At 41.4% G+C, this 12,662-nt stretch overlaps 1 protein-coding gene across 1 annotated transcript; it reads left to right on the top strand.

The window, feature by feature from the left end:
• The first annotated feature begins 3,982 nt into the window (after positions 1-3,982).
• Positions 3,983-8,406, top strand: LOC118560704 (tubulin beta-4B chain-like). The gene is made up of 7 exons (XM_036131987.1): positions 3,983-4,188; positions 4,423-4,531; positions 5,938-6,048; positions 6,460-6,704; positions 6,828-7,150; positions 7,240-7,584; positions 7,656-8,406. Exons 1-7 carry the CDS (start codon positions 4,132-4,134, stop codon positions 7,801-7,803), a joined length of 1,338 nt encoding a protein of 445 aa, XP_035987880.1. The 5' UTR covers positions 3,983-4,131; the 3' UTR covers positions 7,804-8,406.
• The last annotated feature ends 4,256 nt before the right edge of the window (positions 8,407-12,662 follow it).

Below are 12,662 nucleotides of genomic sequence, written 5' to 3' on the forward strand. Positions count from 1 at the left end.
CTGGCCAGTAGGTGGTTTCGTGTGCGCATGAAGCATCAAGAAATGAACCCTTTCTCGAACCAGTTGGTTCAAGTGGTTCAATGCCTCATGAGGCTTCATCTCACCATCACTAGTGGGAGGTTTCATGGCTAAATTGAACCAGCCTGGTGGCCAATCTTCATTAATTGCACTGTCACGTGGCTGGCCTTAAGCGGTTGGAGTACATGGGGTGTGGAAGGATTGATGCAGAGATGTCGTGGTCCACAATTTTTTAATTTTTTGTTTTTTCTAATACCTATTTACAAAGTGCAAAGGAGGTTGAGGGAGCAATGTGTCTTCTCCAGCAGCAGCACAGTAAGTGATGAAACAGGCGCCTTTGAATACTGTCTGACTAACTGGTTAAAACCATAAAACTCTCCCAGGGTGTACATTTAAAGATGACTTCCTAAAACTATCTAAAACCCTCTATAAACCATAACAACAACCATAAACCATGTAAAACCCCAAGCTATCTACATAAAATCCTAAACCAAACACCAAAGATAAATAGAAACCTCATAACCATATACAAAGCTAAACTTGGCTCCCCTATACATTTCCCTGCCTTGGTCCAGCCCGGAACCTTCTTAAGGCAGTCGTTTCAGCCCCGGCCTCTTTTAGGGGGCGGACCTGGACACAAGGACAAGGTGAGTACAAACCAAAGATTTCACTTACACATAAAACACTAAGGATAAAATAGATGTTGCACACATGTTGACATTCTAATTTTGTCACCCTTCTTCTCCAGGGCCCAACCACTCTACTATAAAGTGCTGCAGTGCCACTGGATCTAAAACCAGGAAAAAGGAAATGCATTCAATAAACACTTACACAAGTAACTGTGTGCAATTATTTCTTAAATGTGCAAATATGCATCTTTAAAGTGCTGTATGCCATCTAAAGTGCTAAATAAAGTGCTTAAATACAAGGTTAAGTGTTCATTCTTAGATGTAACAAACGGCTGTTTGTTACATGCACATTGAACCAACAAGAGCAGAGTGTGAAGGTCCAATTAGCAGGGTAAGAGCACAGTTTTGCTCAAAATATTGCAATGCACACAACATTATGGGTGACATAACAGAGTTCAAAAGAGGACAAATCGTTGGTGCACGTCTTGCTGGCGCATCTGTGACAACGACAGCAAGTCTTTGTGATGTATCAAGAGCCACGGTGTCCAGGGTAATGTCAGCATACCACCAAGAAGGAAGAACCACATCCAACAGGATTAAGTGTGGACGCAAGAGGAAGCTGTCTGAAAGGGATGTTCGGGAGCTAACCCGGATTGTATTCAAAAAACATAAAACCATGGCTCCTCAAATCACGGCAGAATTAAATGTGCACCTCAACTCTCCTGTTACCACCAAAACTGTCCGTCGGGAGCTCCACAAGGTCAATATCCACGGCCGGGCTGCTATAGCCAAACCTTTGGTCACTCGTGCCAATGCCAAACGTCGGTTTCAATGGTGCAAGGAGAGCAAATCTTGGGCTGTGGACAATTTGAAACATGTATTGTTCTCTGATGAGTCCACCTTTACTGTTTTCCCCATATCCGGGAGAGTTACGGTGTGGAGAAGCCCCAAAGAAGCGTACCACCCAGACTGTTGCATGCCCAGGGTGAAGCGTGGGGGTGGATCAGTGATGGTTTGGGCTGCCATATCATGGCATTCCCTTGGCCTCGTACTTGTGCTAGATGGGCGCGTCACTGCCAAGGACTACAGAACCATTCTGGAGGACCATGTGCATCCAAAGGTTCAAACATTATATCCTGAAGGAGGTGCCGTGTATCAGGATGACAATGCACCAATACACACAGCAAGACTGGTGAAAGATTGGTTTGATGAACATGAAAGTGAAGTTGAACATCTCCCATGGCCTGCACAGTCACCAGATCTAAATATTCTTGAGCCACTTTGGGGTGTTTTGGAGGAGCGAGTCAGGAAACATTTTCCTCCACCAGCATCACGTTGTGACCTGGCCACTATCCTGCAAGAAGAATGGCTTAAAATTCCTTTGACCACTGTGCAGGACTTGTATATGTCATTCCCAAGACGAATTGACGCTGTATTGGCCGCAGAAGGAGGCCCTACACCATACTAATAAATTATTGTGGTCTAAAACCAGGTGTTTCAGTTTTTTTGTCCAACCCCTGTAACTGCTCCATAGAACCACCAAATCTCATGAAACGAGGCTGCAGTTCAGGTTATGAGGAAGGGGGCTTTGTGTCTACACAACACCTGTGTCACTACCCGATTTGTACAGGTAGCACGAACAGTTCTATCAGCTCATTTGCGCATGTGCTAACGGAATAACAAATAATGTAAATACGGTACTGAAAATACTTATTTCTATCCTTAAATCATTAAGGAATGCTAAACTACATCGTATAGAAAATACTGAAGACTTTTCTGTAAGAAATGGATGTGTTTTACATTCTCTCTATTGTATTGCTTGATGTCCTCATTGGACATGCTTAGAGCAGTCCGGGAATATATTATTGCATAACATTTAACTGTAGTGTCTGAATGCACTCCATCAGTTTTGTTATTTGTTCAAATAATATATATATATATATTACTATATATATATATATATATATATATATATATATATATTACTATATATATATATATATATATATTACTATATATATATATATATATATTACTATATAATTATATAGTTAACTTGAACACAAATAATCTTGTGCTAAAAATTTGTTTTATTAGATTAAGATTATCAATTTAGATTTTAGCGCCTTCTGGTGGACAAATCATAACCAAGAGAATACCTCGTCATTATAGTAGCCACATTGTTTTTTTTTTTTTACAGAAAAGCAAACAGGAATAGAACACAGACCACATAACAAAGGCAAGGCATATACTATTACAATACATTTATTAAGTGCAAAATACACAAATACATATGCAAATCAAATAAATGATTGAAAAACTGAAGAATATTCGAAATCAAATACATTTCTATACTCCTACATGTGTTTATAGCTGTTTTTTCTATGTACTTAAAAAAATGTGTTAGTTATTTATTTGCCTAACCACAACTGGGAAACACTTTTGCCATTAAATAAAGAAAAGAAATATCATTGCTATTTTTTCTTACGTATTTCTGTTTTTTCACTTTTAGAATATGCAATATTTACGAAAATACAAAGATATACAAAAAGAAACCCCGCCCCGAAAACCCCCCCCCAAAGAATACAAACGTCAGAAAGACGAAATATTGCCTTCTCGAAAGTTGTTATGTTCACGCATGCGCAAATGAGCTGTTGACTTGCAGCAAGAAGGTCCTGGGTTCGAGTGCCCCTGTCCTGGGTCTTTCTGCATGGAGTTTGCATGTTCTCCCTGTGCATGCGTGGGTTCTCTCCGGGTACTCCGGCTTCAGACCAAAAACATGACTGTTAGGTTAATTGGCTTCTCCAAATTGTCCTTAGGTGTGAGTGTGTGCGAGAATGGTTGTTTGTCCTGTTTGTCTTTGTGTTGCCCTGCGACAGACTGGCGACCTGTCCAGGATGTACCCCGCCTCTCGCCCAGTGAACGCTGGAGATAGGCACCAGCAACCCCCGCGACCCCATGAGGGATAAAGCGGTTTGGAAAATTGATGGATGGATGGATGGATAAAATAATATATGAACGTATTATGGGAATAACAAAGAATCAAAAACATGCAAATACACAGAAATTGTTTACAGATTTTTTAAATATTCAAGCACTATATCACATTTTTTCAAAAAAAAAACAAATAATCACCATTGAAATTGGTTTTTAAACACGTTTTGCTGGAAACTACTCAAGAAAAAACACGAAGGAGGTTGGTAAATGTATAATTTTGGTTACCAAGGTGACCGGGTAATCGTCCCACTCCCCCCCCCCCCCCCTCCCCCTTAGCCCGCGTTCCAATCAATGTTTTGAAGCCAAGTTACACTGACCAATCAGAAGCCGTTTCTGGGTTGACTGAAATCCTGTTTATCCAATCGCGTTGCGAGTACCATATGTCAACCGTTGGTCAACGTCCCCGCCCTGTCCGTTTGCGGGAGACCTGGTAGCAGAGAAAGCGCAACATCGACAGTTCGTGGAACGACCCTTTACTTGGATAAAAATGAGAGAAATAGTTCACCTGCAGGCTGGCCAATGCGGCAACCAGATTGGAGCGAAGGTTTGAAAATACTTATGTGTAAAAGTGAAGGTTAAATTCGTTGGGACGCCGTGTGAAAAGTTATATTTAGTTTGTGCGGGCTGTTAAACTACCGTTAGCTAGCTAAACAGAAAAAGCTAATGTAGCCGTTAACTAAAGAGTTAACGATAGCCGTTGGTTTATGTTACATTTGGTAAGTCTGGCAGCTCAAATTATTATTCTAATCGGCTTTTTTCTTTCTTTCTGCGTTTTTAGTTCTGGGAGGTGATCAGTGACGAACACGGCATTGACCCAACCGGGACATACCATGGAGACAGTGACCTGCAGCTGGACCGGATCAACGTATACTACAACGAGGCGTCAGGTTTGTTTCGACGCTGTTTTAATGCGCTGAAGTTTAGTGGAGCTCGAAGTGACTTAATATCGCCTGGAAAAGTTTTTGTACCGTAACCGCCCGCCAGAGGGGCTTCGCATTCTCTACTTTGAATTTAACGACTACTAAGGAACCGTTACCATGACGACCTAGAACCATGCCTACCAGTTGCTAACGGTTTTCTCCATAGACATAATGTAAAAGAGTAGACGCGTCATTGGTCGGGTTCTGCCTATGCTGCGATGCGTCAGGCGTCCGCCGTCTTAAATGTGGCAAATCTGCAGTTACTCAGTCACTTAAACAGTATCAGAGGGACTTTAATCTCTCAATATACTTTGTATTCGTAGTATTTTTGTTTTTGTAATATTACAAGTTTATTTTCGTATCCCTTTAGCTTCATTCTCCTGAATTTATTCTCCTAAAGAATAAAAATATTTAAAATATTCCAACCTGGCCCTATTACTCCAGGAGTGAAATAATTCTGCAAACTGACTATTCTGGAAATGTTCGCTCTTAATTGTCATAATATGGCGTTTTTCTCATAACATTATCACTTTTGTGTTTGTTTGGGTTTTTTTTTTTTTTTGCTTTATTGACCTAGGACTTTTTTTTCTCATATTATTAATTTTACCTCTTTAATACTCCCCCAAAAAGTCTGTTCCTAAAGGTTCACATGTGACACAGTTTTATGAAATAATGAAGACCACAATGTTTAGATTTAACAAATTGATCCTTATATTCATAACACATACAAACACAAATATCTCTCTCCCTCTCTCTCTCTCTCTCTCTCTCTCTCTCTCTCTCTCTCTCTCTCTCTCTCTCTCTCTCTCTCTCTCTCTATATATATATATATATATATATATATATATATATATATATATATATATATATATATATATATAGCCTGTGTTACCACGCTGCAGCTTTAGTGTGTCCTGTTTTGCAGAATGGTGCAGCCTTAGTTTATGGAAGGCAGATACAAGTAGTGAAATCAGCCAGAATACATTTCCATGCAGCATAGGATTTAGGCATCTTCTCTGATTCACGTTCACAATAACAGAACTCAACTTTTTTCTGCCACATACAATATGGCGGTGACGTTGACGTGGGAACCTGCGCCTTATGACGCGTCTACGTATATATGTCTGGTTTTCTCCTCAATGTTGACTTGGTTGGCTTTTTTGCAATTACAGTTGATGGGGAAAATGGTACGTGATTCTTGTCCCGCAAACCATTTAGAATTAATATCTGCATAGATTTTAATTTCATATTTTTCTTTGTACCCCCAGAAACTTTCTAGACTTTTTTATTTTTTAAAATAAACACTCCTGTCCAACTCTCTTGTCAAAAAGACAAGGCCATTTTTATGTTGTGTACTCCTCCACTAATCCTAGGTGGAAAGTATGTCCCCCGTGCTGTGCTGGTGGACTTGGAGCCAGGCACTATGGACTCTGTGAGGTCTGGTCCGTTTGGGCAGGTGTTTAGACCTGACAATTTTGTTTTTGGTGAGTATATTACTGTAAGCATTTTATTTTGAATCACAATATAGGGTGGCTACACAAAACTGAAACATTAATGCAACTATGAATTCCTCAACTTTTCCTACATAAAAAAGTTTCAACCAGTTAGGCTGATAGGCCATGCTGGATAAAACCTTTACATTAACGCGAAGACATGCTGTTGATTTACACATAAAACCCACCAGTAGACCGCAACTAAGGGCTACTATAACCATTACATTTGTTTGAAAGAATATATCCCAAATTACGAAATGTGGAAAACTGATGCAAATCTGTAATAGATGTGATTAACTAAAACTACTATTCATGGAAGCCCTTTAAACCGTCTTCTCAATGAACTCTTTCTGATTTGTTGTAAAGTAAGCTGACTTTTCTTTTTGGTATTTTGTGTAACAGGCCAGAGTGGTGCTGGTAACAACTGGGCTAAAGGCCACTACACCGAAGGAGCTGAGCTAGTGGACTCGGTTCTGGATGTGGTGAGAAAGGAGGCTGAGAGCTGCGACTGTCTGCAGGGATTCCAGCTCACCCATTCCCTCGGAGGAGGCACAGGCTCCGGCATGGGCACGCTCCTAATCAGCAAGATCCGAGAGGAGTACCCAGACCGCATCATGAACACTTTTAGCGTCGTGCCTTCACCTAAGGTTTATATCATGCATTCAAATATGTTCAGATATAATGCTGGGCCTAATAGCTGCTTCCTCCTAATGTTAAAGTAGGTTCCATAGTCATGGTTTCCTTTGTTTTCCTTTGTTTCCCCCTAACAGGTGTCGGACACTGTGGTGGAGCCCTATAATGCCACCCTGTCTGTCCACCAGCTGGTCGAGAACACTGACGAGACCTTCTGCATTGACAACGAGGCTCTGTACGACATCTGCTTCCGTACATTAAAGCTGACCACACCCACCTACGGTGATCTAAACCACCTGGTCTCAGCCACCATGAGCGGCGTAACCACCTGTTTGCGCTTCCCTGGTCAGCTCAACGCCGATCTGAGGAAACTGGCCGTCAACATGGTGCCGTTCCCCAGATTGCACTTCTTCATGCCAGGCTTTGCCCCGCTGACGAGCCGAGGCAGCCAGCAGTACAGGTAGAGGCGGCTCTCAAATCCACCTTTTTGATCTTGTTAACACGTGCTGAAAAAAATCCTAATTTCATCTGAATGTCTGTCTTTTCAAGGGCTCTGACAGTTCCTGAACTCACCATGCAGATGTTTGATGCCAAAAACATGATGGCAGCTTGTGATCCACGCCACGGGCGCTACCTCACAGTAGCTGCTATCTTCCGAGGCCGGATGTCAATGAAAGAAGTGGATGAGCAGATGCTGAACGTGCAGAACAAGAACAGCAGCTACTTCGTCGAGTGGATCCCAAACAACGTGAAGACAGCAGTCTGTGACATCCCACCGCGTGGCCTCAAGATGGCTGCCACTTTCATTGGAAACAGCACAGCCATTCAGGAGCTGTTCAAGCGCATCTCTGAGCAGTTCACCGCCATGTTCCGCCGCAAAGCTTTTCTCCACTGGTGAGTAGAGCACAGCGAGCCACGTTGGTGTGCCGGGGCGTTGTGTAGATCCTAAAGTTGTGTTGTCACAGGTACACCGGCGAGGGCATGGACGAGATGGAGTTCACCGAGGCTGAGAGCAACATGAACGACCTGGTGTCCGAGTACCAGCAGTATCAGGAGGCCACCGCAGAAGAAGAGGGAGAGTTTGAAGAAGAGGGTGACGAAGACATGGCCTAAGCAGCGTCTTTGTTTAGGCGTAGCCAATAAGCAGATGTCGGCTTTTCTTGCTTTAATCCAAGTTTCAAAACACTGACAAGTGTAATGGATAGCGACAGTTCTACTGGTTTTGAAAGGTTTTTCTCAGGCTTTGTTGAAAACATGTTAAATATTAAAACTGGCACTTGGAGCAGCTTGAATGTTTTGCTTTATAGGAGTTTTTACCTGCGAGGTTTTTCTTTGGTTCCTACATCATTTTAAAATGATCCTTGTAGTTGAGGCTGCTTCCACAAGTCATTGCTTTGTTCAAGTCCTTTTGTGTTTATATTATTATAGTTTCTTAATTTTTTAGTGGGACTGGGAAAAAGAAGATTTAAAAAAAAAAGTTCTAAAAGTTGTAACTCCAGTCGGGCTTACATTGACCGTTCTCTTCCTTTAAAGCTACTACCGTGGTCACTTTTTTCTTTTACTGTGACAAGTTGGTCCATCTTGTAAGTTTCTGTCTCAGACAGTCCAGATGGTTTTATGGGTTACACTGACTAGCAGTAAAGTGCTAACCCTTTTTAACAGTTACTGCTTTTTCTGGTTTGTTTATAAGTATTAAATAAAGATTTCTAACTTGCTGCTATGCTGGATTATTGTTCCCGCCAGTCACAGGTTTGTTGTTACAATTCAATCTCAAGGGTTCTAACGCCATCTACTTTTTATTGACCCAATACTTAAATTTAATAACATGATGTCCAGTCTGTGACAAGATAATAAGATCAGTTTCTGATTGGCTTAAAGGCTCCTTTTTTAGATGAGGGACCTGCTAGTTTGTCAGGGCATTCCTCTGGAAGCATTTGAAGGTAATTTATCCAGATACTCCAAATTAACTTTATAGGAAAAGGAACTTGGCTCAGACTGAACAGATTTGTTTGCAGCCATGTATCCATCCATGTTCCTCTAGATTTTAACATTTATAGTGAGGTCTTATATCATGGTAGTTTTAGAAAATTCAATCTGAGAAAATGTTAGACATTTTGAGTTGGGTTACAAGACCTAGATTTAATTAAAAGTAAATTATTTCCAGCAAAGCCTGATAGTGTTCTTTACATGGACAGCAAATTCAACACAACCACTTATTACAAACTACTTATTATTACAGACTATTTCTTACAAACATCCCTTCAAAAAAAGATGAAAGCTCAAGTCTTGATACATTTACCTAGAGGCACAAGACAAGTATTTTATTTTTTTATTTTTATGCAGGGACAATTCTAACTCCACAAACTATGTTCTAACTCAGGGGTTCCCAAAGCATACATCCTATCGGAATATTACTTTTAACCCCACTAAGAATATAATTATGCACCTAACAATTTGTTATAATAGCTAAAGTTTTAAAGTTTTCAGCAAAAAAAAAAAAAAAAAAAAAAAACAACTGAAAATTAGTTAAATATTTAGCGATTTATATTTGATTAAAATTGATTCTGCGCCTTGTCAACACTTTACACTGAGTAGAGCTGTCGGCCGCCCCAAGATGGCGCCCCCAAATCTCGTCAGCGCACATAGGCGAAAGCGGTTATGCGGGGTCTACTCTTTCTATCGTCGCGGGAGTTGAGAAGAAGAAGACGGCAACGTCATGACGCAATGAAGGGGCGACGAGTGCTCGGATTGTTTCTTCAAATCGTGGCCAGACGGAACCCAGGTTGATATTTTTTTTACAGGCAAGGTGGCGTTTAACGACGTCTATTTTGAACTCGTGCTCTGCTTTTTCGCGCTTGTTGCAAACGTTTGTTTCCCTGAATCCGGAGTCGCGGCCCCTTCTCGTCCATACGCTCTCTTACTTCCCTCTGAAAATGTCGGAAATTGGCGCTTTGTGTTTTGTCTGCGGCTAGCCCACTCGGCTAGCTGCAGGGAAACGGGGGAAACTTGTGCAAAACTTTGTGAAATGTGACACCACAGTTCAAGTATTAGTTCGCCCGTGATTTCTAGGGCGCAATAGACGCGGACCTGCTTCGTTCGTCCGACGCGCCGTGTGTGCTAATCTTGATTACGGTGGTAGTGTTAATTACTGTCTTTACAGCAATTGTTAGTTTCTGCCGTCACTGATTGGGATGCTAGGCACTAGCGAGTGGGCTTGAGAGGAAACCGACAACAACAACATCATCCTCGGATGGTAACGTTTCGCTGCTATGTTGCCAGCGTTTTGCTAATGTGTTGTTTTTATTGATCGTTTTGTCGGTCAGTTGTCATTTCCATCGTGTTTATATTTTAATTTTTTTATTTTTTTGACAAAACGTCACCATAGCAACTAGAGACACACGTGAATCTCTGTGAATTAGAAATTAACCCAACAGTTCATTTAGTTCAGTGATTCAGTTCAAACAGTGAAACTTGACGTCGTTCAGTAAGCATAATGAGACATGCTTCAAACTTGTTTAAAAAAAAAACAGATCATTATTTCTTCACAGCTAATAAAATCCCCAAATTAAGTTTTTCATGAAGCTAGTATATTGCACATGACAAATAGAGAACCCCCCCCCCCCCCCCAAAAAAAAAAAAAACATTTTCAATACATACATTCTATAAGGTACTGTGATAAAGATTGTTTAGCCAAATGGGGAGAGCTTTGTAGCATTCACGTGATAAAGAGCCATAATTTAATAGTTTATGGAAAACTATGGCTACAAATTATGGCATAGAGCTATAACTTGTAGCATAGCTGATGGTTGGAGAGTTTTTTTTGTTATTCATACTAAAGCACAAAAGAGTGAAAGAATGTAATAAACCCGTACTTTTTAAATCATCTTTATAACGTGCTGTACAAGTGGAAATATAATAATGATAAAAGCTAATTGTATAAACCCCCTTTTGGAAAGATGGTGGATTTTGGTTCTTTTTTTTTCAGGATCACTAAGATGTTATAAAGGATAAAAGTTGTATTTAAATTAATCTGATACGAAGCTCTGATCAGTTTGAGCACAATGCCATCTTAAATGTATACAGTCATTATTTATCTGTGTTTATCTGCCAAATGGAGAGTTAAACTGCAAACTGTGTAAATTTGCTTAATGAGTTCTCTTCTGCTTTTTCTCTCTGCCTAGGACACCTCGGTCATGCTGTGAACCCGAGCAGCCGTTTCCTCCTGCCCCGCGCCTCTCTCCTATCTAAATTATTTTGACGGATGACACGCGGAGGACAGCGTAAGATGTAAAAGGAGAAGCCAACTATCTGTAAACCAGCAAGCGGCAAAGGGAGGCGAGGACAGCAGTGCTGAGAGAGAGCGGGGGCATTGGGGATGGGGTTAAAGAGCCAAAGGCGGACGTCATGGTTCACAGCAACTCTAACTCCCCAATGACAACACCATCTACCTCGCTTCACCGGACTGTTTGTTCTAAAGCACCTCTTTTGGTGTCGTGTCCCAGAGGTGCTGCGGAACAGGACCTAAACCGGACCTCCGCAGACCCGACTTCCCATTCCGAGTCCACGCAGACTCCTTCTCAGACTCCTGCTGACGCCCCTCGCCATGTTGCAAAAGGATCCGGCGCTAAATCGAGCTCCGCACCCAGCAGGCCCCACACACCGGCACCAACCTCCACTCAGGACCAACTCAACGGCCGTCGGTCAGGCAGGAAAAGGACGCCTAAGGCCTGCGATTGCTGCGGCCCCAACAGCAGGGGGCACAATGTTGAAACCTCGGGCAGAAGTAAGGGAAAGGCTCGAGGGAGGGGAGCAGGCGGAGACCTCGCGGACACCCCTCAAAGAAAGCCACCCAAGCTGACGGCTATCAGGAACTTTAAGTTGACTGTGGAAAATGTACAGGAATCAGAAGATGAGGGTAACAGAAAAACAAACAGGAATAGAACACAGACCACATAACAAAGGCAAGGCATATACTATTACAATACATTTATTAAGTGCAAAATACACAAATACATATGCAAATCAAATAAATGATTGAAAAACTGAAGAATATTCGAAATCAAATACATTTCTATACTCCTACATGTGTTTATAGCTGTTTTTTTCTATGTACTTAAAAAAATGTGTTAGTTATTTATTTGCCTAACCACAACTGGGAAACACTTTTGCCATTAAATAAAGAAAAGAAATATCATTGCTATTTTTTTTACGTATTTCTGTTTTTTCACTTTTAGAATATGCAATATTTACGAAAATACAAAGATATACAAAAAGAAACCCCGCCCCGAAAACCCCCCCAAAGAATACAAACGTCAGAAAGACGAAATATTGCCTTCTCGAAAGTTGTTATGTTCACGCATGCGCAAATGAGCTGTTGACTTGCAGCAAGAAGGTCCTGGGTTCGAGTGCCCCTGCCCTGGGTCTTTCTGCATGGAGTTTGCATGTTCTCCCTGTGCATGCGTGGGTTCTCTCCGGGTACTCCGGCTTCAGACCAAAAACATGACTGTTAGGTTAATTGGCTTCTCCAAATTGTCCTTAGGTGTGAGTGTGTGCGAGAATGGTTGTTTGTCCTGTTTGTCTTTGTGTTGCCCTGCGACAGACTGGCGACCTGTCCAGGATGTACCCCGCCTCTCGCCCAGTGAACGCTGGAGATAGGCACCAGCAACCCCCGCGACCCCATGAGGGATAAAGCGGTTTGGAAAATTGATGGATGGATGGATGGATAAAATAATATATGAACGTATTATGGGAATAACAAAGAATCAAAAACATGCAAATACACAGAAATTGTTTACAGATTTTTTAAATATTCAAGCACTATATCACATTTTTAAAAAAAACAAACAAATAATCACCATTGAAATTGGTTTTTAAACACGTTTTGCTGGAAACTACTCAAGAAAAAACACGGAGGTTGGTAAATGTATAATTTTGGTTACCAAGGTGACCGGGTAATCCTCCCCCCCCCCCCC

This window comes from Fundulus heteroclitus, unplaced genomic scaffold (genome assembly GCF_011125445.2).
Source record: "Fundulus heteroclitus isolate FHET01 unplaced genomic scaffold, MU-UCD_Fhet_4.1 scaffold_460, whole genome shotgun sequence".
NCBI classification, from domain to species: domain Eukaryota; kingdom Metazoa; phylum Chordata; class Actinopteri; order Cyprinodontiformes; family Fundulidae; genus Fundulus; species Fundulus heteroclitus.

Bases quoted from the DNA above. Each gene is read 5' to 3' on its own strand.
- LOC118560704 (XM_036131987.1), top strand. From the start codon at position 4,132: ATGAGAGAAATAGTTCACCTGCAGGCTGGCCAATGCGGCAACCAGATT. The intron at 4,532-5,937 runs GTTTGTTTCGAC...CACTAATCCTAG, and splicing joins ATACTACAACGAGGCGTCAG to GTGGAAAGTATGTCCCCCGT. The intron at 7,151-7,239 runs GTAGAGGCGGCT...TGTCTTTTCAAG, and splicing joins CGAGGCAGCCAGCAGTACAG to GGCTCTGACAGTTCCTGAAC.